Genomic DNA, 20,760 nt, shown 5'->3' with positions numbered 1-20,760 from the left:
AACACAATCTCTCAGTTTCGGGAGGTTTTCTTGCATTACTTTTTTGATTTGCTTCTAACTTTTATTTTTTTCATTCTGGGACAGATTTTGCCCTTCTGGGATGGTCCTCAAAGTTTCTTACCTTTTCTTTCTCTACCTCTGCATATTGTTTGAACTTTGTGGATGATTTTCTCACCTTTTTTGTCTAACTCTTCAATTAGATTTTTTAATTCTGTCATGTTTTTGTTTCTAGGAGTTGTTTGTTGAGTGTTCTTGTTTTGTGGTTTCGCTCTCAGTTTTGTGAGATAGCTTGCAATTTTTTGCCTTCTTTTTTTAAAATATCATTTTCCTGCATAGTCTTTGTTTCTACCAAGGTGTTTCTGTTTTGGTTTCTATTGTTCAAGATGGAGTGTTGCGTTAGAAGTCTTATCAGCTCTGACTGCTCAAGATTCGGAGTGAAGCGCTGAAGTGCCAGCTCTAGCTGGGTTCTTATGATTGGGGCTTTATTGTAGAGGAGTGGTTCTTGGCCAGGGGCACTTTGGTTATGGTAGCAGAAGGGGTGCTGCCAAACATCATCCTACCCAAAATGTCAAAAATGTTGAGGTTGAGAATTCCTGCTCTAGGGTTTGTTAAGGATCCCCTGGAGCAAGTAATTTTTAGGCTGGTCAGATTCTGGGTAAGAGCTTCTTCTGGTCGTGACAGGTGGAGTGACAATTTTTGCTGTTCTGATTCTGAGCTCAGGAGCTGTGTCGTAATATGTATTGAATATGTAAATGTTTCCTTAGTTCCCTATGTTCTCAGTTTCGTATGCTTCATTCCTAATTCATGTTCCTCCTGCGATCTCTTTCACAATTGTGTAACTGCACCCACAGATGTATGTAAAGGAGTGAACACTACTATGTTCACATAAAGCTGTATGGACACTGAAATTTGGGTTTCATATATCATGAAAAGTTCTATTTCTCTATTCAGCAACCCCTCAAGAAGGTCAAAGCTATTCTTGGTCTGTATAAAAACAGGCAGCAGGCCAGTTGGGCCAGCAGACCATGATTTGCCAACACTTGCTCTAGAGAATAAGCACTTACTTGCCTTTTACTGATGAAGTTCAGGAGTGGCAGTGCCCCCAGGTGCATAAACTTGGCAAAGGGGATCTAGGGATTGAACTGCTTCCTGAATAGCCTTATTGTAGCAGTTCCACGTTCTCACCTCTGTGGGTGTGTGGTGCCCCCAATCCCTGAGCTGTTGAGAGTTCTTTAATAATAATAACAATGAGAGTTCCTTACCTCCCTCTCTTCCTTTCTTTTATTTCTTTTTAAACCAATTATCCAGTGATTTTAATAAAAGTGGGAGGATACGTTAGAAGTTCTTGCTTGGTCTTTCAGAGAAACAATTTGTTTTTCATTAATTCCTTTGTTTTCATCACTGCTGGTTTAGGGTCAGCTTTCCCATGTCTGCCAAATCCTTTACAACTCGTCTGTCTGCTTTCCATCTTCCAGAGTCACTGTTTCTCTTTTTTGCGTTTCCTTGTTCTTATTATAACTTTAAAAAAGAAATCCCTCTACCATCATTTTATTAGTGTTTGTAGAAGGCAGGAAATAGATGTGCATATTCAGTTAGCTTTGACTATAAATTATTAAGTGTGAAATCCCGGCCAGGTAGCTGATCTGGTCAGAGTGTCATCCTGATATGCCTAGGTTGCAGGTTTGATTCCTGGTCAAGGCACATACAAGAATCAACCAATGAATGTACAGATGGGTATAACAAAAAAAACAATGTGTGCCTGTCTGTCTTTTGCCCCTCTTCCTCTCAATAAATAAAAATAAAAATAAAAACTGGAGAAAAATAGAATAGATGTAAAGCATGGTTATTTTGGTGAAAATTATGTCTTAAAGAGAAGCAGAGAAATAAAGTTAAATATAGATTCCATACTATTAATGTTTTTTCTAGAAGGGATTTGATAGGATTGTGATTTCTTTTAAACGTTTCTAAATTGCTTGAAATTTTTTAAATAAATGTATTCAATATGTAATCAGGAAAAATAAAAATTAAAGAGGCTTTTAACTTTTTTCTATTCTGGAAGCCTAAGCAGAAGGTTGTATGCTTTTATAATACTGTCGACAGAGCTTTAAAGTGAGATTGCTATAGATAATCTGCATGTAATGGAGTTGCCTATACTTTTCTTATTATAGATTGGGCAGAGATGAGTTAGTATTTTTTTATAGATTCCATAGTTTGGTAGTTAAATTACCTTTATGAATGACTAACTTGTCAAATTGGTTTATTTTTGTGACAGGTATTTGATCAATATGTAAAGACCAGGGCGGAGGAAGAACGTAGGGAAAAGAAAAACAAAATTATGCAAGCCAAGGAAGATTTCAAAAAAATGATGGAAGAAGCAAAATTTAATCCAAGGTATGTGGTTCATTACTGCCCACTGTCAAACGATGTGTGTGTTTTCTCCTAAGGTCAGTTTAAAATTTGTATCCATATATATGTATGTGTGTATGTATAAATGTGTATGTATACATTTACATGTATAAATGTATATATGCATATATGTGAGCTATTTTGGAGGTTTGGATACGATCACTGATTTCTGCTTTTCTGATCTTCATCCCTGATCTGTGTCCTGTGGAGGGATCCCTGATGCTCTGGGAGAGGCACTGCTTTTCCGAAGGAGACCTTTGTTTTAAATGTGTTCCTGTGGGAACAAGTCTTCATCCCTAGAAACTGGTAAATCATAGAAAGGCTGTCCCTATCTTGTTAAAGTTTTACATATAATAAATTGCAGAGCAGGGAGGGATATTATTTTGATTGAAGTGGTGAAGGACCTTGCAGTTTTGTAAGTGTCTGGGTTATAGTTTTGTCCAGTGTTTTTAATTGATTGTTAATATGTAGTGAATAATGTAGTGGGCTGAAGAAAATGAGACATTTTAACTTATGTGCCTGGCATTATAACAACAATAACATCAGTTATTGGGTATTTTTTTTTGTGCACTTTAGGTGCATATGTATACATATATCTTCAAGTGCTTGTGTGTGCACAGGCACATATATTATCTCATTCAGTCTTTAAAACAGCCACAGTGATTTAGGTGCCCATGTCATACCTCTCCTACAGAGAAGGGAAGTAAGACAGCAAATTAAGTAACTTGCATGCGTGAATGTGGGATTTCAGCCAAACTCCAGTATGACACAGGCGGTCCGGGTGGGAGAATCACTTTCTTATTTTTGCCTTAGTTGTAGTAGTAGGTGGTTGTGAACACCCCAGAACATGGAGAATTTCTAAAACTATAGTTTGGACTCATGGAGTCTCTGGGTTAAGTAACACTTTTTATAAGTTCATCTTGTTTTAAACGGTTCTTTTTGTCAGTGGAGCTATGTTGCTTGAGATAGTATCTTTGGTATTATAATTTTGTATTTGAACTATGAAGAGAAACCTGCCGTGGCATTAATACAAATTTCAGAAAATAAAGCTAACAGAGGATTTGTGGCTATGAAAAAAGTCATTAGTCTTCAAGGGGTGATCGATTTTCAGACTCACCAGTGGGGCTCCGGCTTTTTCTTAATCCAGAGAGTGCGTTTGAGTTCATGGATCACAGTAGTTGACACTGGGTTGTAAAGGGCATTTTTAGAGGCAGTTGAGGAAATTTGCATATGGATTGTTATTACATGATATTAAAAAATTAGTATGCTTTTCTTGAGTGTTGTGGTTGTGGAGAAGTATTTACTCTCAGGAGATACACGCTGAAATATTTATAGATGAAGTCTCATGGCGCCTACATCTTATTTTCAAATGATTCAGCAAAATGTAACTATCCCTTTCATGGATCTGGGAATAATTAAGACTCTGAAGGTGTTTTCCTTTTGTGGATTTGACAGATTAAGTGTTGCTGTATCTCAGTACCGTCCTGATGTTCTTTTGGAGCAACTTAACTTGTTAGAGCAATCTGAATTACACAGCTTACTCCAGAAAAGAAAGTCACCAGGCACATAACTAGAAGCCTTAGCATCTGGGGCATTGTGCTGTTACGTGTTACTGTATCGATACATTTAATGCTAGCTTAGAGATTAGAACCAGTTTTGGTAAGTAGTGGAAAATAAGGAGGAATGACTGAAAATTGAGAAAATACTGCCCACTGATCTAAATTTCTTTTTGAATTGTGAAAAGACTACCATCACAAAAACTCCATAGTAGAGGTTTTGTTTTTTTTTAAGATTTTTATTTATTTATAGAGAGAGGGGAAGGGAAAGAGAAAGAGAGGGAGAGAAACATTAATGTGTGGTTGGCTCTTGTATATCCACAACTGGGGACCTGGCCCTCAACCCAGGCATGTGCCCTGACTGGCAGTTGAACCAGTGACACTTTGATTTGCAGGCTGGCACTCAGACCACTGAGCCACACGAGCCAGAGCCTCTTTAGTAGAGTTTATAGATGTAAAGCACTGGAACTTATTCCAAGGGAAAGAATGGGTGGGGAGAATTACTTTAACTTCAGTGCCTGTCTCTTCTTTGTCTTTTTTTTTTTTTTTTTTAATACAATTTCAAGTCAACTCCTGATCATTGTATTTTTCCTAATTCTTTACCACCCACCAATATCTACCCCCCCTTATACCCTCCCCCCCAAAAAGGATTTTTATACCATAAACTCAAGTCTTTTATTTATAATGTAGTACTTTTTGGAGTTAAAGGATGAGTCACATAAAAACATCTCTATGGCAACTTAATGCTAAAATTTCATTTTAGTCTGTTCTGGTAAAATATTAATTATTTTACCTATTAAAAGTAATGTAAGTATAAAATAATTGAATTCACATTTTTACATGTTACTTTTACATTTTTAAGAAAGTTTTTTTTTTCTTTAATCATAGTGTTGCTTTTTCTGTCCTAAAATTTTTAAAGCAAGGTGCTTGATTTATCATGGACTACATATGGTACCTTTTGTGGGATACACTTTTACCTTAGAATTTCATTATGGTTACATATCCATTGTTCAAACCAGCTTTGTGATATATCCTGTTGTTTAAATTATTAACGTAATGAAATTAGAAACTGTGAGTAGTATCAGTTGCATATAAAAGATTATTAGACTCTGCCTTTGTTTAGCAAAGCTTAAAAATAGCAATTGTTACCTGTGAGCAGTGCTCCTAATCTCCAGTTGATGTTTTAAATTCTGAAGTTAACCAGCCGGTTTTTTCTTTATAATTAAAGCTTGCATATTATTTTTCCCCTCTAAAAACTATGGAAGTGTTTATTATATGAGTGAATTATCATTATATAAAGTAGAAGCCTCAGCCCTGGCTGGTATAGCTCAGTGGATTGAGCATGGGCCTGCAAATCAAAGGGTTACCTGTTAGATTCCCAGTCAGGGCACATGCCTGGGTTGCAGGCCAGGTCCCCAGTTGGGGACACATGATGGGCAACCACTCATTGATGTTTCTCTCCACCTCTTTCTCTTTCCCCTCTCTCTAAATAAATAAAAAATAAAACAAAGTAGAAGCCTCAAATACTAAAATATATCCAAATGTATGAAAGTTTTGTAACTGCTTTTATTCATAAGGGAAGTTTTTTTTATGTCTTCCTTCATTAGTTCTCATATACCTCGTCTTTGTATTTGGGCTGCTTGGTGTTTGCTGAGCTTTTTTTGATCTATACATTGATGTCTGTGTCCTCGTTTGATTAGATAATCGTTAACTGCTCTAACTTCTAGTTACTGATGCTTTTTTTACTCTACTCTCTTTATTCTTGGGTTAAGCCCATCAAGTGATTGTGTCAGTTTCTTTTTAATATTTTCCATATCTGCTCAGACTGCGTATTTGTTCACTCAGCATGTTTGCAGTTCTTTGAGCCATTTTTTCTTTGATTTTTTTCAATATAATTAAGTAGTTTTAAAGGATTTGCCCACAACAACATCTGAGTACCTTGGGTTTGATGCCTGTTGGTTTTTAAGCTTTTTTTCTATGGATTATGTGTTTCTTTGTATGTTCAATTATTTTTAATTGAATATTGGAAATTGAATAATAGGTAGAGACTCAAGTCTGTCATCTTCCTCTGAAGAGTGAATTCACTCTTCAATTACTGTCTCATCACAGTAATTTTAGGTTTGATTTTATACTTTATTAGTGTGGATCTCAGAAACTGGAGGGCATTTCTCTTAACTTTCCAACTTTGTCTCCCTTGTGGATCTTTGATCTTTGTTGTCCTAATACTGTCCCCCTCCCCCCAGCACTCCTCAGTCTCTGGTGTCTCTCCTTTGCTCCTAACCATGTAGCAACATGGTACAGGGAGTGGCTTTTTTCTGCCTTTGTACAGCTCAGCCTTGCTCTGGACTCATGGAGAATCCTATGTGGCATCCTTCTTGGGCACCCTTTCTATGGCTTCTTTCTCTAGCATTTTAGCACCCAAACTCTGATCTTTGCTGCTTCTAGCTCATTGGGACCATTGTGCTCTGCTTTGGACACTAGTCCTCTGCATCTTGGGAAATTGTCCCAAGGCAAAGGGCAGTGTGGCTTACCTCAGTTTTACTCTACCTGTTTGTTGTCTACTGCTTGAACTCAGGTGCCTTATGTATTTTGTCCCGTTTTGTAGTTGCTTATGGAAGAAGAGCAAATTCAATAAGAGGTAGAAGCTGGACTCGGCCTCATCTCAGGATAGAGCTAGATGAGCTCTTTAAGTCTCTTAAAGCAAATTGCATTTTTTGCTCTCCAGTGTGTGGATCCTCCCACTACCATTCTGATAGTAAACAAATCTCTAACCACATTACCTTTAGACTCCTTTCTGTAGCTCATTGTTGGCTGTTTAGCAGGGGTTGGGACTGTGTCTCTTTGGCACACAATCTTGCTGGAAAAATGACTGCGATGTCTTTCTACAAGCAGAAATAGCTCTACCAAAGCTAGCACACTTGCCATTTTGTTACAGAGCTACTTTTAGTGAATTTGCAGCCAAGCATGCTAAAGACTCAAGATTCAAAGCAATTGAAAAGATGAAAGATCGAGAAGCCTTGTTTAATGAATTTGTGGCAGCTGCACGGAAGAAAGAGAAAGAAGATTCGAAGACCAGAGGTGAGAAGGTAAGATGGTTTTGGCTCCAGTGGTAGGACTGATGGGAGTGGGAGAGGGAAGGGACTCAGCTGGCGCTGTGTTTCTGACATCATCCATGAGTGTAAACAGCTGGAGCCACATTTACTGTTTAGCCTTTTAAGTTAATTTTTATAATTGTTTATATGTATATATTCTGCCTCTTTGCTTCCATAATGCTTATCTTAGTAGCTTCACTAAACTACATAGGTTTGCTTTAAATTGTATTAATACTGAGCTGCCCGGTAAACCCAGAACTGGTTGTTGGGCCTGTCTGTTCACTAGCCAGCGAAGTGTCTGCTAAGATTTCAAGATTCTTTATAGGTGGTTACATTTAAGTTTCAGAAGCTTCTTTATCTTTTTTGCCCTCTAAAAGCATTTTAGTGACTTTTAATCTTTTAGTAAACATATCTTATGTATAAATTATTGCTTATCAGAATTAAAGGTCAGCGATTAAAGATTAATGAGATCTAAATGTCGTTTGCAGCAGTGTCAGGAGCGGAGAGGAGCTCACCGCTGAGGGGGCAGGCACAGGCAGGGGTGGCGGGGGAGGTGGCACCAGTGGGTGTGGACCATCAACGCATGCGGCCACTCTCCTTAGTGTCCCTGTTTGCTTGGCGACGGAGAAGGACCACCTCTGAAGCCTAATCATTCTTGACACTTAAAATTGCCTCCTGTTCCAGGAAGTTAGACTGTTACAAGTTCTATTAAATGTTAGGGAAGTAATACCACTTTTGTTGAGAAGAAAGCCTCTTTCATTGAAGAAAGCAGCAGTGTTAGATGAAATAACTTGTCAGAAATACCTGAAATTTGGCCTCAAAAGTAGATTTTTCCAGAATTATTTGAGTATTAACATTTTTGTGTGTGTAAAATGATTATGCTTTTCAGAGGAAATGTGCAAAATCATATTCTACTTATGTGGTATAGCAGAAGCATGTTAATAAATTACTTGCTACTTTTGACTTTTAATAGTAATAACTTTTGATTAAAGAAAGCCATGTAAATAAATGATTGGTATTGTATGATTAGTGTGATTGCTTTTTTACAAGTTGAATGTTTTTCTCTCCATATGTAACTAATGTTTTTTTCTGAACACTTTTTTTTTTATGTAACTATTGTATAAATTCTGTTTTATAGTGAGTGGATAGACTTGACGGTTTTGTGCTGTGCAGCCTGTCAGTCATTTCAGTCTGACAGCTGTCAATCACTGATACGCAGAGTGTTTAGGGATTCCCTAGTGAGGAAAGAATTGGTATCTGTCTGTATGGTGACTTTGGCCTCCTGCGGTTCTAGCACCTTACATTTCTTCAGTCTTTTTCCTTATTGAAGGGATGAGAGTTGTGCCCAGAATGTGTCCGTTAAAGTAAGAAATTGAATAGACACTACAACTAAATCAACCTAATACATTCAGCTTTATTTTCTTTCGATTGTAAAATGTTAATTCTTTAAATTACAACTTTGGTTTTGTGCTGTTACTAAATTTTTGGAAAAAGTAAAACTTTCTCAGCCAATTTAAAGAATGCAAAATCAGTTATTAACTAGACCATGAAAGCATAGAACATCTTTAAGGGTTTAAATGTATTACAGTGTTTGGTTAATGAAGTTTGATCACATTCTTCATGACTTCCTCTGTATAATCTTATGAAGTATGTTGTATATGTTTTTTGTTGTTGCTTTAATCCCATTTTAACCGTATGATTGAAGAGTAAGATTGGTACCAGTATCATGCTGATATGTTGGAGTTTCTTTCCTTATTCTTGTGATTCTCTAATTGAATCAGTAGCTGCATAGTAAAAGTTCAAAGGTAATTACTTGCTGAATCCAAAGCTTGTAAACGACGTTGACTTTCAGTGAAATCCTTTTTTCTTTTTTCCTTTCAGTGGGGATTTTCAGGCTAAAGGGTGCATTTTCATGTAGCCTTCACCAGTAATTTTCCATTTTATGAAAAAATACCTGCAAAACTCTATTTTTACTAGACTGTTTATTTGCTAGAGTAGCTTCCATCAAGTTTTTATTAAAATTATAACCAGTTTTTATAAAATTGTGGTTCAAATAATTTACCTTTTGGAACAGCACATTTGAAGTTATACATTCTCTTCTTTCAGATTTTTTGCTGAACAACTTAAGTGTTTTTGTTATAGTACATAAGGCCAAGCAAACTATTTCTCCCTATTAGATTAAATAGGCCAGATGGTAAGGTACTTTCATTTTTGGTAAAAAAGTTTTATTTAAAGTTTACTTTGACTATACATCACACATTTTAGGAACTTCGATAATTTTTACTTTATAAGTTTTGTATGTAGTATTTGAAAATCATTTGGTTGATACAAATTCCTATGGCTTAGGAAGATTCCTATTTGATAAAGCTTGCAAGTTTTTATTTAGTATGAATTTTATAAATTTTGCCTTCTAGTTACCATGTGCATCTAGGATTGGGTGTTCATCTTGTTAGGTACAAGGTAGAGAAGGTGAACAGTAAATTCGTTACACCGCTGTATCAAGTAGTTTTCTTTGTCACTGTCTGAAAATGCTGGGTTTATGCGTATTTCTCACTAATCCAAACAGAGTCAAGAGCCAGGTTGAGCAGCTCCACAGCTGATTAGCTCTTTGTCTTTTAAAAAATTCTCTAATGTAGAAATGATTTGCTGGAACCTTACAAGGGTTTTCCAGAAAGGATATCGACTTCCCTTTTAGTCCTCTAATAGGAGAAATGAGGTTATAGGATGAAATGAGAGGGTTGGAATAGACAGGAGGAATGATTCATTTATTTTGTGTGCACACACTTTAAATTCTGATTCCTTTCCTGATTTCTCATTCCCTTGGTGAGGAGGGAAGGCAGCATTTTTAATCTCTGCGTGAAGAAGAGGTTCTTGACTTGGTCAGAAGAAATGACTTGGCTAATTGGGTGTCTTCCCAGGGAGGAATACAAACTTAGATGAGACTAAACTTTAAAACATCTCCTCAAAAGTGCCAAAAATAAATGCCTCATTTATCCCTTCCTTTCCCTATTAAAAAAAAACTTTATAAATACATTTTGGGAGAGGGTTTCTAAGTATTGTATATGTTGGTACTAAAGGATTAATCTTATTTAATGCTTCTAGTATAATATTACTAATTTGATACTTCAGTTGTTATGTATGTTATTTCATTAACACATATTCTTAGTTACGTATTGGTAAAGGCAAATGTGTTTATGACTAAAAAGTACAGAAAATCTGAATATAGTTTTTTTAGTAATTAATTATGACAAAGATAGAAATTCTATAATTTTCTTATATTTAAGGATAAACACATTGCTCTTTTTTGAAACTAAAATATAAAACTTTATTTTTTGTTTTTAGACATTTGACAGTAGTTTCAGATTTATAATGGTTAATAAGACTTGGTGCTCAACTATTTCTAAATTCCCCTATTAATTTCAACAAAAATTTTATTCATCTTTTTTAAATAAATTATTCTTACTAGCTTTATATTAAAAGACTTTACTATCAGTTTATCAGCTGGGTTTTAGCTAAAAATAAATGCAAATTTATTTTCCTTATGGAAACATGGTAGTTCTGAGATCATATGTTATGGACAACATAAAAGTTTTTTATATATCTGAACAATTTCATTGGAGAGTATGATTTGTCTAGAATTTGGTATATATTTTAAGTGATAGCCCATATGTATGTTGATTTTTATATTTCTCATGAAAGAGCAATTCTAATACTGTTACTAGAATTTATTCTTATTTAAGTGTGCTTAAAAAGTTATGTTCATTTTTAAGGTAAGTGAACTTTGTTTTTAGTTGTAAGCATTTAGATATGAGAATTTCTCATTGTTTTTCCTTCATTCTGTTTTGAAATGTAGATTAAATCGGATTTCTTTGAACTATTATCTAATCATCACCTGGACAGTCAGTCTCGATGGAGCAAAGTAAAAGACAAAGTAGAAAGTGATCCACGGTACAAAGCGGTGGATAGTTCATCAATGAGAGAAGACCTTTTCAAACAGTACATAGAAAAAATAGCCAAGGTAACCATTGTGTTTACTTGTACTGGAACTATGGAAGAATAAAATCCTTAATTGCATTAGAAAGGTATTTGTTGCTGCTTGGGGGTTTGGTGGGAGGTTTGGGAATTTTCTTACTGACATTCTTAATATGGGAATCTCTAGTAGTTGATTTGGAAAGGAGGTGCAAGTGTTTAGGTGTATAGTATTCTTGGTAAAAAGTAGGTTTGAAATTTTGTATTTGGCAAACTGAGTTTTATTATGGAAACATTCTGATGCAATTGGTAAAAAGCATAACATAATTTCACTTTTACAGAATTTAGATTCAGAAAAAGAAAAGGAGCTTGAAAGACAAGCCCGCATTGAGGCCAGCCTTCGAGAACGAGAAAGAGAGGTTCAGAAGGCTCGATCAGAACAGACGAAAGAAATAGACCGAGAGAGGGAGCAGCACAAGCGGGAAGAAGCGATCCAGAATTTCAAAGCCCTTCTGTCTGACATGGTATACACGCAGAACTCTTCTGCTGTCTTTGCTGCCGAGTCCTGGGTGTTAGAGATCTATTTCATGATCTCATAGTGGACATCTTAGTATTCTTTAAATTGAGTGGTACAATTTGTTTATTTATAAAGTATATTAAAATTGAGTACTTTGTATTATCCCTGTTGAAATAGGCAACTCCGTAGTAGGTGTTTAACATTTTCAGAAGTTAATGTTTTGTATATATGAAAAGTCATAGACTTTCAGTGTTGAGGCTCTATTTTTATTTTGATGGAAGTCACCCTAAATTATTATAACACAACAGGCCATAGTAAGAAACAGAGTGTTCTGGACATAACTGACCTTTCTGTTGATGGTTTGGGGTCATCACTGTGATGGCCACTTAGTGCCCATGGAGGTGGTGTGAGATGTGGGACTAGAGGTGTGCTGCTCCCAGGAGATAACCTGGGATTTTCTTGAAAATAGTTCCGTATTACCTGCAGTTGTTGAGGTATGTAGGGTGCGTTGTCCCTACAGTGAATGTCCCAGACTGTTCTGCTGTTCTGCTTATTTTTTCCCCTTTTTTGTTGCCATCTTTCCTACTGTTTCTTTTCTTTCTGTCAGTGGGACTTTTCAAATCACTTCTGTCAGGTCTTTAGATTTCTTCCCTTGCTTCTTCTGATCAGTTTTCAGTTTCCTCTCTCTTCTCTGGACAGATGGACTCGTTTCCTTATTTCCCTCTCTGCCTCTGCATCTCCGAAATCCATCTGTCTTTCCCTCCCTCCCTCCCGCACGCTTGTGCACGCCCTTCCTCCCTTCCCCCCCTTTCATTTATAAAGATTTTATTTATTTAATTTTAGAGAGAGGGGAGGAAGAGAAACATCAATGTGTGATTGCCTCTCATGCGCCCCCTCCTGGGGACCTGGCCCACAACCCAGGCATGTGCCTTGACCAGGAATTGAACCAGCAACTCTTTGGTTTGCAGGCGGCACTCAGTTCACTGAGCCACACCAGCCAGGGCTCAGATTCATCTTTACTGCAATCACAGGAATCTTTGTAAAAGGCAGATCTGATTTTGTGACAACTCTCCCCAGTGCTTGCAGAAGGTTAAGGTTCTCTTTACGCTTATGCTTAGGCCTACATTTTGTCTTCAGTCTCCTTAGCATGATATAAAAGACTGTTCATTCTTTGACTCTCCTGCCTTCGTATTACCTTACCTGCTTTGGTTTCCTCTCTTGCCCCCTAATTAGGCTCTAGCCTCGCCGAACTTAACCTTTAATGAACCATACTTCCTTTTAAAGAATCCTGCTGTTGCTCCTTCTAGTCCCTCACCTACAGTGCTTTTAAACTTCCCACCACAGTGGCAAACTTCCTCATTCTCCGAGAGCAAACTCAAACGTCTTGTCTGTGAGACTGATCCCAGCCCATTGGGCAGATCTGATCTCACCGTTGCTTTTATTACCCTTGTGTTCAGCGTGTATCTCTGCAGTACTTACTAGTGTCATTGCAGTTGTTGGCGTGCAGTGCCTGTCTTCCCTAAAAAACCGAGCCCTTTGAAGGGAGGACTTACTTTGTATTCCCAGTGCCAAGCACAGTATTTACCTGACACATATTTAGATGCTTCATAAATATCGATTAAATAAATGTTTTTGTGCTTTTCCTTTTTCTTGCCTGTCTATTCATCCTCACACATTTCTTAGCACTGGCAGCAGTGACTTAACTGCTAATGCCATTACCAACAATGCAGCTTACCTTTCTTCTGGTTGGTGAACCAGCGAATCTGTCTGGTTGTCTGTTTCTGGTCTTCTTAACCGTGTCAATTCTTGCCTATACTTGGAAATGTCACTTCCAGTATATATTGTAGTTGATAAGTCCCAATTTGAGCTCAGGATTTATTGAGTGGTGCGTGTGCGCACGTGCTGCTTGGTGCTACAGTAAGACATGTATTTCTTGTTTGATTTGTATCCATCTCTTGTACTAGAAGTTGGTAAGGTGTTAAATAGAGTACCTGAGTACTATTAAAGTGATTAGAGACCACTATTGATGGAAGTTATCTTCTCTTCATCCTTCATCACCTCTGAACATATACTCAATAGGCTAGGTGCACTCTGAGAAATGATTTCTGGCTTTAAGGAGCGGATTTTTGGTGACTGCTTATTAACTGCTTAACTAAGGTGAAGTCACTAAAAACTTCTTTTTTTAAATGTATCATTCCTAAACAAATAAGCCTTTCATTGTTGAAGCATGGAAACATAAATCTGGTGATAGACAGAGCTCTCTGTTTCAGGTGCGTTCTTCAGATGTGTCGTGGTCCGACACGCGGAGGACTCTGCGGAAGGATCACCGCTGGGAGTCTGGGTCCCTGCTGGAAAGAGAGGAGAAGGAGAAGCTCTTTAACGAGCACATCGAAGCACTTACCAAAAAGAAGAGGGAGCACTTTAGGCAACTTCTGGACGAGACTTCTGCAGTAAGAGTCTCTTATTTTAATCTAGATGAATCTTTGTTAATAATTCCAAAAGGTAAAACGTTAGCGTGATTTTTGGTGTCTTAGTCTTTAGCTCCATTATTGGAATTCATGGGTTATGACACTTCGAGTAAAATGTCGATGATGTACTTGCTATTTAAAATTTATTTCTTCTTGTGGTTTTCAAGTTCATATCTGCTCCTGTGGCTACTATTCAGAATGTCCTTAGCCTGTGTGATCCATCATCAGTCACTCCTTATATACTAAATTTATTAAATTCCTTCTTTTGCTCCATTTTCAATTTGGTGCAGAGCCCCTTATTTGTCAGTGTGTACACTCTGTTGTCCAGGGTTTGCTCCTGTTTATCTGCTCTCTTTTGGTGCTGATTTCTTCCAAAGTTAGGACTTTGCACCTGGAGATACAGGGTTTGCAGGTGATTGTCTTAGGCTACTTTGAAAGTATGGCCATGAAAATAACTCTTGTGGAATCCAGCACAAACAAACTGCGTTAAAGCCGCTTCCCTGTCCCTAACTAGTCCACTTACGCTTGGCATTCCAGGAGACTGAGGGTCAGTGTGTAACGTTACGTACCATGTGTGCTGCAGTTCAGCCCCTCGGTTAAAGTGTGCTGTGTTCATGCTTTTTATCACCTTGTCTTTTCAAAGATTACCTTAACATCCACATGGAAAGAAGTAAAAAAAATCATTAAGGAAGATCCTCGGTGCATTAAGTTCTCCTCCAGTGACAGGGTAAGACGATTTTGTCCTGAGGGCTGTGTGTGTGTGTGTGTGTGAGAGAGAGAGAGAGAGAGAGAGACTTTATAAACATTAATTAGGTGCTTATTTAGCATCACTAGTATATTGACCACAACTAAGCTGATGGTTTTATTGAATAACCTTCAAGTGTATGAGAAATAAATCTGAGTTTTAAGTTTCTATTTTTTCTTTCCTTGCGCAATATATTAACAGGACAGCATAGCACAATGAAAACTTTAAAAAATTAATCCTTGGGGCCCTGGCTAGGTATCTCAGTTGGTTAGAGCATTTTCCCAATACATCAAGGTTGTGGGTTCAATCCCCAGTCAGGACACATGCAAAAAGCAACCAATGGAATGCATAAATAAGCAGAACAACAAATTGATGTTTCTCTCTCCCTGCCTTACTCTCTCTTTAAAATTAATTTTAAAAATGTTTAAAAATTAATCTGTCCCGGCTGGTGTGGCTCAGTGGATTGAGTGCCAGCCTGCAAACCAAAGGGTCACCGGTTCCATTCCCAGTCAGGGCACATGCCTGGGTTGCGGGCCAGGTCTCCAGGTGGGGCCACGCCAGAGGCAACTGCACATTGATGTTTCTCTCCCTCTCTTTCTCCTTCCTTTCCTCCCTCTCTAAAAATAAATGAAAATCTTAAACTTAACCTGTTAAACTTAACCTGTGTTTTGGGATTTTAGAGATTCAATGAAGACATAGTTTTAATTTATGTTATAGCCAGGATCCACTAGATAGACATATTCAGGCTGGCAGTTATCAAAGCGCCTGACTTAAGCTGCACTTGTAGAACACCGTAATGTGATCTCTGGTTCTTACGTGTTCCTGAGACCTTGGAGTAGAGGAACCTCAGTTACTTGAGGTTTGTGAGCTGAACCCTGTTCTGGTGCTCTCTGACTCCTGTGTAGGAAACAGACTGTTAGTGAATGAAACAGTGAATGGTGTCAGGAAGTGTAGCTTACTACAGTCCCTTGTATCCCATCATTCTCTTTTCCTGGTTGGTTTCTCTAGCAGAGCCCAGAAACCCCTAGATCTGCTATTCTTATTAAGTTGTGTTAGACGTATGTGTGGACCACAGAGTGTACAAGGCTGGCTGACGTGGTGGACTGAGCTGAGAGATCCAGTCCCAGTTTCTAGCTTTTCTGATTGTTCAGAATTGATAATAAAGTCTCCTTTTTTTTAGCCCAGAGAGTTTCTTTCCTAACAATTACTAGAAAATAAATGTACCTTATTGCCTTTTCCCCTCTAATCTTACTGTTTTGTTTCTTGGATTTTTTCAGAAAAAACAAAGGGAGTTTGAAGAATACATCAGAGACAAGTACATCACTGCCAAAGCTGACTTCAGGACGCTTTTGAAAGAGACCAAATTTATAACATATAGGTGTGTGCAGTGAAATGTTCCATGTCGGCAGTTGTTGTCTTTACTAGTCCTCACTCTAATGGCCAGAGCATACTATGCATTCACACACATGTTGACATTCTTAATTTTTAAGAATAAGAAGCAGCCAACTATTATCAAAGGCCAAAGACAGCCAGCCCATCTCTGCCTTACTTTTTTTTTTTTTTTTTTTTTAAGAAAGGGCCCAGATGTCGATTCTTATTTTGTGTTACCCATCTATTCACTTTTTAAAACAGACTTTTATTTTTACTTCACTGCTTTTTCAGGAGTACCCCCAACTATATCAGAATTGTATTTCATGCAGAGACTTAAAATAATCCTTCACTATTCTAGATAATCCTTCAGTTATCTTTGACTCCTCTGAAGACTATTCAGTGTTCCTGAACCATTCTCAAGCTTGAAATCGTCTTATTTAAGCTCAGTAAAAACATTTTTTCTCAGAGGAAAGCAGTTTGCTGGATACTTTAAAAAAACTTAAATTATAAACTCAGAGCTTTAAAACCAGATTTCTCTGTAGCATGCCCAGAGTTCCCCCAGCCCCAACGATTTGGCGTTAGAAAAGTTTGGCGATGTTAGTAATCTGCGCAGGAAACCGTGGTTGTTTCATGCTCCAGCATTTCTTCCTTTAAACGAGAAATCTGAAACATCTTAATGAAGGGTATGTGCACGGGAGGATAGATAGTGCTGAGGGTGTGGTTTTTAGGTATTTTGTCTGGATTTTTTGGTCAGGATCCTTAATGTTTTGCATCAGCTTGGGCTTTTAAATTAGATGTGAAGTAAGACTTCTTTCTACATTTTTATAGTTAATTTAGTGAAAGATGTGAAAGTGAAAGCTTGTGAAAGATGCTGGGATTGGCAGCCCCGCAGACTGAAGTCCTCTGTTCATCCACAGAACAGGTACAGCACGGGCAAGATTTACCCACCCACCCTCAGCCCTGATCTGGAGGGACCACCAGTAGGGGCGGGAGGGTAATTCAGCTTCTGAGGCCCTTTCACTCCTTGGAGTCTTTGCTGAGGTGACTTACAAAGGTGACCACTGCAGTGAAATTTTTCTTAAAAAAAAAAAAATGGAAACACAATTAGGAACTAGATGGACATTTCCAGCTCATAACTGAAAGACCTATGAACAGCAGTCAGTAATTCTTGGACTTCTTTTCTTATTTCAGATCCAAAAAGCTCATCCAGGAATCTGATCAGCACCTGAAAGACGTAGAGAAAATTTTGCAGAATGACAAACGGTATCTGGTACTAGACTGTGTGCCAGAGGAGAGGCGGAAACTGATCGTGGCCTACGTGGATGACCTCGACCGCCGGGGCCCTCCCCCACCTCCCACCGCGTCCGAGCCCACCAGACGGTCAACGAAATAATTCTGCACACTCTGCCACAGGGGTATCTATTCATTCAAAATGCTTGCATGAGCCAACTTTCAGGTTTTTACATGTATGTGCATTAGTCAAACTATTGCAAAACCATCTGCTGAACAGGAGGAGGAGCATTCGTGAACAGTTGCTGACAGAGAACACTTGGAAATATTTATGCTTTTCTTTGTGTGGCATGACTGACATACATACTCAAATGTAGGCTGTCTCTAGTAAGTCTCAAATCTTGAAGCTAAATATCATCCTTTTATGAGGTGTGGAAGTCAGTGACTTTTGGTGACATTCTTTCTAGCAGTGTTATACATTGAAGACATAGGAGCATTTGTGGTTTGAACTTGCAAGATACAAATACCACAGACTCCAAGAAAACCTAAGTTGGGGTTTGGTTTGTTTTGATTTTGTTTTTTAAAGCGGGTAAAAGAGAAAACACTGAAAATTGAATTCTTTTCTTCCAGAGGTTAAGATTATTATAATGGACATACTTTTACCTTTGTCTGTAAAGAACACTTTAGTTTTATTTGTTCACTTACGTGCTTTGATTATCCCCTCTGAATTGTAGGCCAAGTCTTGTTTAGCATAAGAGAAGATTTATTTAGTAATTTCTTCTCAGGTGTGGAACCACAGTCATAATTTAACATGTTGGCCAGAAGAGAGAACTGCTGGTTAAACATGCTCACTGTTCAGTGATCTCTATCAATATTCTGGATTAGACAGCAGATTACCTTTCTGGGTGTTCCCTGTAAACTATACTCCTGTTTGAATGTTAAACTTTTGTTTCTAAAGTTTAATTTTAAGATGTTTGAATGTTCAGTTTATGTATTTGAACTACAATAAACCAATCCTTTTTATATATGTGGATTGTATATGATTATGCTACATAGTTTATAAAAACTTCTTTTAAACCTGTTCTTAAAAGCAGCAGCAAATGTAATTTGGTACAAAAAAAAAAGTTGACTTTAAGTCTTGAATATCACATAGTTTTGAAAGGCTTGACTAGACTAAATTATTTGCAGTACAAAACAGATGGGATGTGTAAAGAACCATTTTGGTGCTCAGTCTCTTAGCTGTTTTTTGTTTTCTTGTTTTTGCCTTTTACATTAACACTGACAGTTAATGCTGCTTTTTTTTGTTTTGGCGTCCTTTCAAGGTGTCATGCACACCGTGCCGTGAAACTTAGGCCCTTTGATCCCCAGTTGTTCTTTGTAGCTTTACCTCCCCAGTTTAGAAAGATCCTTCTATTTCATTCCTTCATAGGTTTCTAGTTTCAGTACCCCATAAAGAAAATGTTTAGAAAAATAAATGTCAATAGGATAATCTATTTTCTCTGTTAATCTTACACAAATTGTGATTGTAACAAAACCTAAAAAGAAGGAATACCAACAGATCTGTTACGTGCACAGATACACATCACCCACATACACAAACACATTCACATCTATGTTACGTAGTACTCAGCTTAAATACACTATATGCCTCAAAATTCTGGTGAACTCTGTATGGGGTGACCTGGACGTGATTGCTTCACTAAGGCCTTAACCTGTACAACTGCTAGTCAACAGGATTGTTTCCTTTTTTTCCCCCTTCTCTATTTTTAAAGTTTATTTATATAAATTCATTGAATGATTTTTACGTCTTACGAAGAGTGAAATGGAAGTGTTTGACAAAAGGAACACAACTATCACAGAAACATGACTGTCTCACAAAGGGGAAGCTTCTGGAGCAGTTGGTTCTTTTGAGTCCCACGTGGTGTCGTGTGCCCATTCACGGCATTCTCTCGCTCGCAGTAGAGACGTGGGGAGAAAACGGTTTGGAGATCCCAGGTTTCCTGCTGTTACTACAAAGTATTTGGGGTTGATTGCTCATGCAAGTTGCAGATCAGACTCTTTTCATGCAGATTTCTTTAAGAGATCAGGTTGGGACTCTATGCATCCAGCTCTTAATGAAGGGGTGGTTGAAATTACACTGTTTCAGTCCTGCGTCTTGATTTGCTGCTTATCAGCAGACACTTGACAAATCAATGAGTCCGTTTCCGGGACCTCTGCACAAAGCCTCCTTGTGCCAAACGATGATTTTGAAAGGAGCATTCAAGACAGACTTTACTTCTCCAAAACTGTCTGAAGCGAAACAGTTTTTGTTTGTAAGTTAAGAGATCAAACATTGGAATCTTGCATCCTACATTTACTACATGTAATATACATAAAAACCTTTAATTCAAATAGTTCATCACAGGTGTTAAAGGTAATCCCTTTGTGTAACTATCTTATCACAAAAACAGTATTTTGGATACTCGGGTTAAATTGTAGTTTATGTGATCATGTGAGCCTCAGAATAAAATTTGTAATGAACTGAGTTAAAACAGCCCCTATCTTCTGTGTTAAACAAACCATGACCATTTGTAAAAATAAAAACCCTAACATCCAGACTGAACATTTTTTAAAAAATTCCATCCACAGCAATTTTATATTTTAAATTATTCATCACTTGCCTTAAAGACCATTTTTCTCCCCTGAGAGAATCCTTCAGTGAAAGTACCTCAGAAGTTCCACTGCAGAGTAATTGAGAACCATGGATAAATGTCCTTATTATATGTTACAGGGAAAGAAATATATCATAATCATGTTTATGGGAGGTGCTTTAACTTGCTATAAAATGAACAGTTACTGCCTATTCAAGTTATACTGGTAATATGTTTAGGAGCACAGAATTGGATTTTATTGCTTCCCTTTCTACATTGCCCATCCCCCTTTTTCTCTTGCTACTCTTAATTGTATCACTTAAAACCTCAAACCTGAGGGTTTTTAAAAGTTGAGTGGGGTTCAAGTTCAACGTTAAGGTTACATTTAATGCTACTTAGCAAGAAAGTTCATTTGTATCCCCCTTTTGTAATTAATTATATTTGATGTTTGCCTTCGGTAATTAATACCTGCATCATTAGCCACAGGTTATAATTTATCTTGAGAGAGAGGAGATACTGGGAGGAGCAGGCTCTTTGCAGCTTGTGGAAGAGCTGAACACAGCTCTTCCCCAAACACAGGAGACAGAAGGGTAGTTTTTTAGGTTCTCTTTCCATGTCAGAATAGAGAAAGTCACGCATGGTAAGCTGCTCAAATCCTTAGAAACTGAAGACTCACTGAGGTGGCATTAAAAAGCTCAGTGAAGCAGCTTTTGGCATAAGGCAAAGTTCGAATTTACTAAAACTTGGCCCAAATAAGCTGTGATTTGAAGTTAGCC

General features: G+C 37.6%; 1 protein-coding gene across 5 annotated transcripts in view; it reads left to right on the top strand.

The window, feature by feature from the left end:
• TCERG1 (transcription elongation regulator 1) overlaps nt 1-19,885 on the top strand; it is a 60,983-nt gene extending 41,098 nt beyond the window's left edge. For 4 of the 5 annotated variants that reach the window (XM_045825654.1, XM_045825646.1, XM_045825636.1 and 1 more), the window contains 8 exons: nt 2,273-2,391; nt 6,898-7,048; nt 10,908-11,072; nt 11,365-11,547; nt 13,811-13,990; nt 14,652-14,735; nt 16,031-16,131; nt 17,316-19,885. In XM_045825654.1, the coding sequence (XP_045681610.1) occupies nt 2,273-2,391; nt 6,898-7,048; nt 10,908-11,072; nt 11,365-11,547; nt 13,811-13,990; nt 14,652-14,735; nt 16,031-16,131; nt 17,316-17,517 (1,185 nt within the window). In that variant the 3' untranslated portion in view covers nt 17,518-19,885. Of the gene's footprint in view, nt 1-2,272; nt 2,392-6,897; nt 7,049-10,907; nt 11,073-11,364; nt 11,548-13,810; nt 13,991-14,651; nt 14,736-16,030; nt 16,132-16,952; nt 17,047-17,315 lie in introns of all 5 variants that reach the window. The other variant, XR_006784189.1, reaches the window with a different exon arrangement.
• Nucleotides 19,886-20,760: the final 875 nt, after the last annotated feature.

This window comes from Phyllostomus hastatus, unplaced genomic scaffold (genome assembly GCF_019186645.2).
Source record: "Phyllostomus hastatus isolate PE091 unplaced genomic scaffold, TTU_PhHast_1.1 phas_contig_150, whole genome shotgun sequence".
Classification (NCBI taxonomy): domain Eukaryota; kingdom Metazoa; phylum Chordata; class Mammalia; order Chiroptera; family Phyllostomidae; genus Phyllostomus; species Phyllostomus hastatus.
This window is presented reverse-complemented; position numbering and strand designations above follow the sequence as displayed.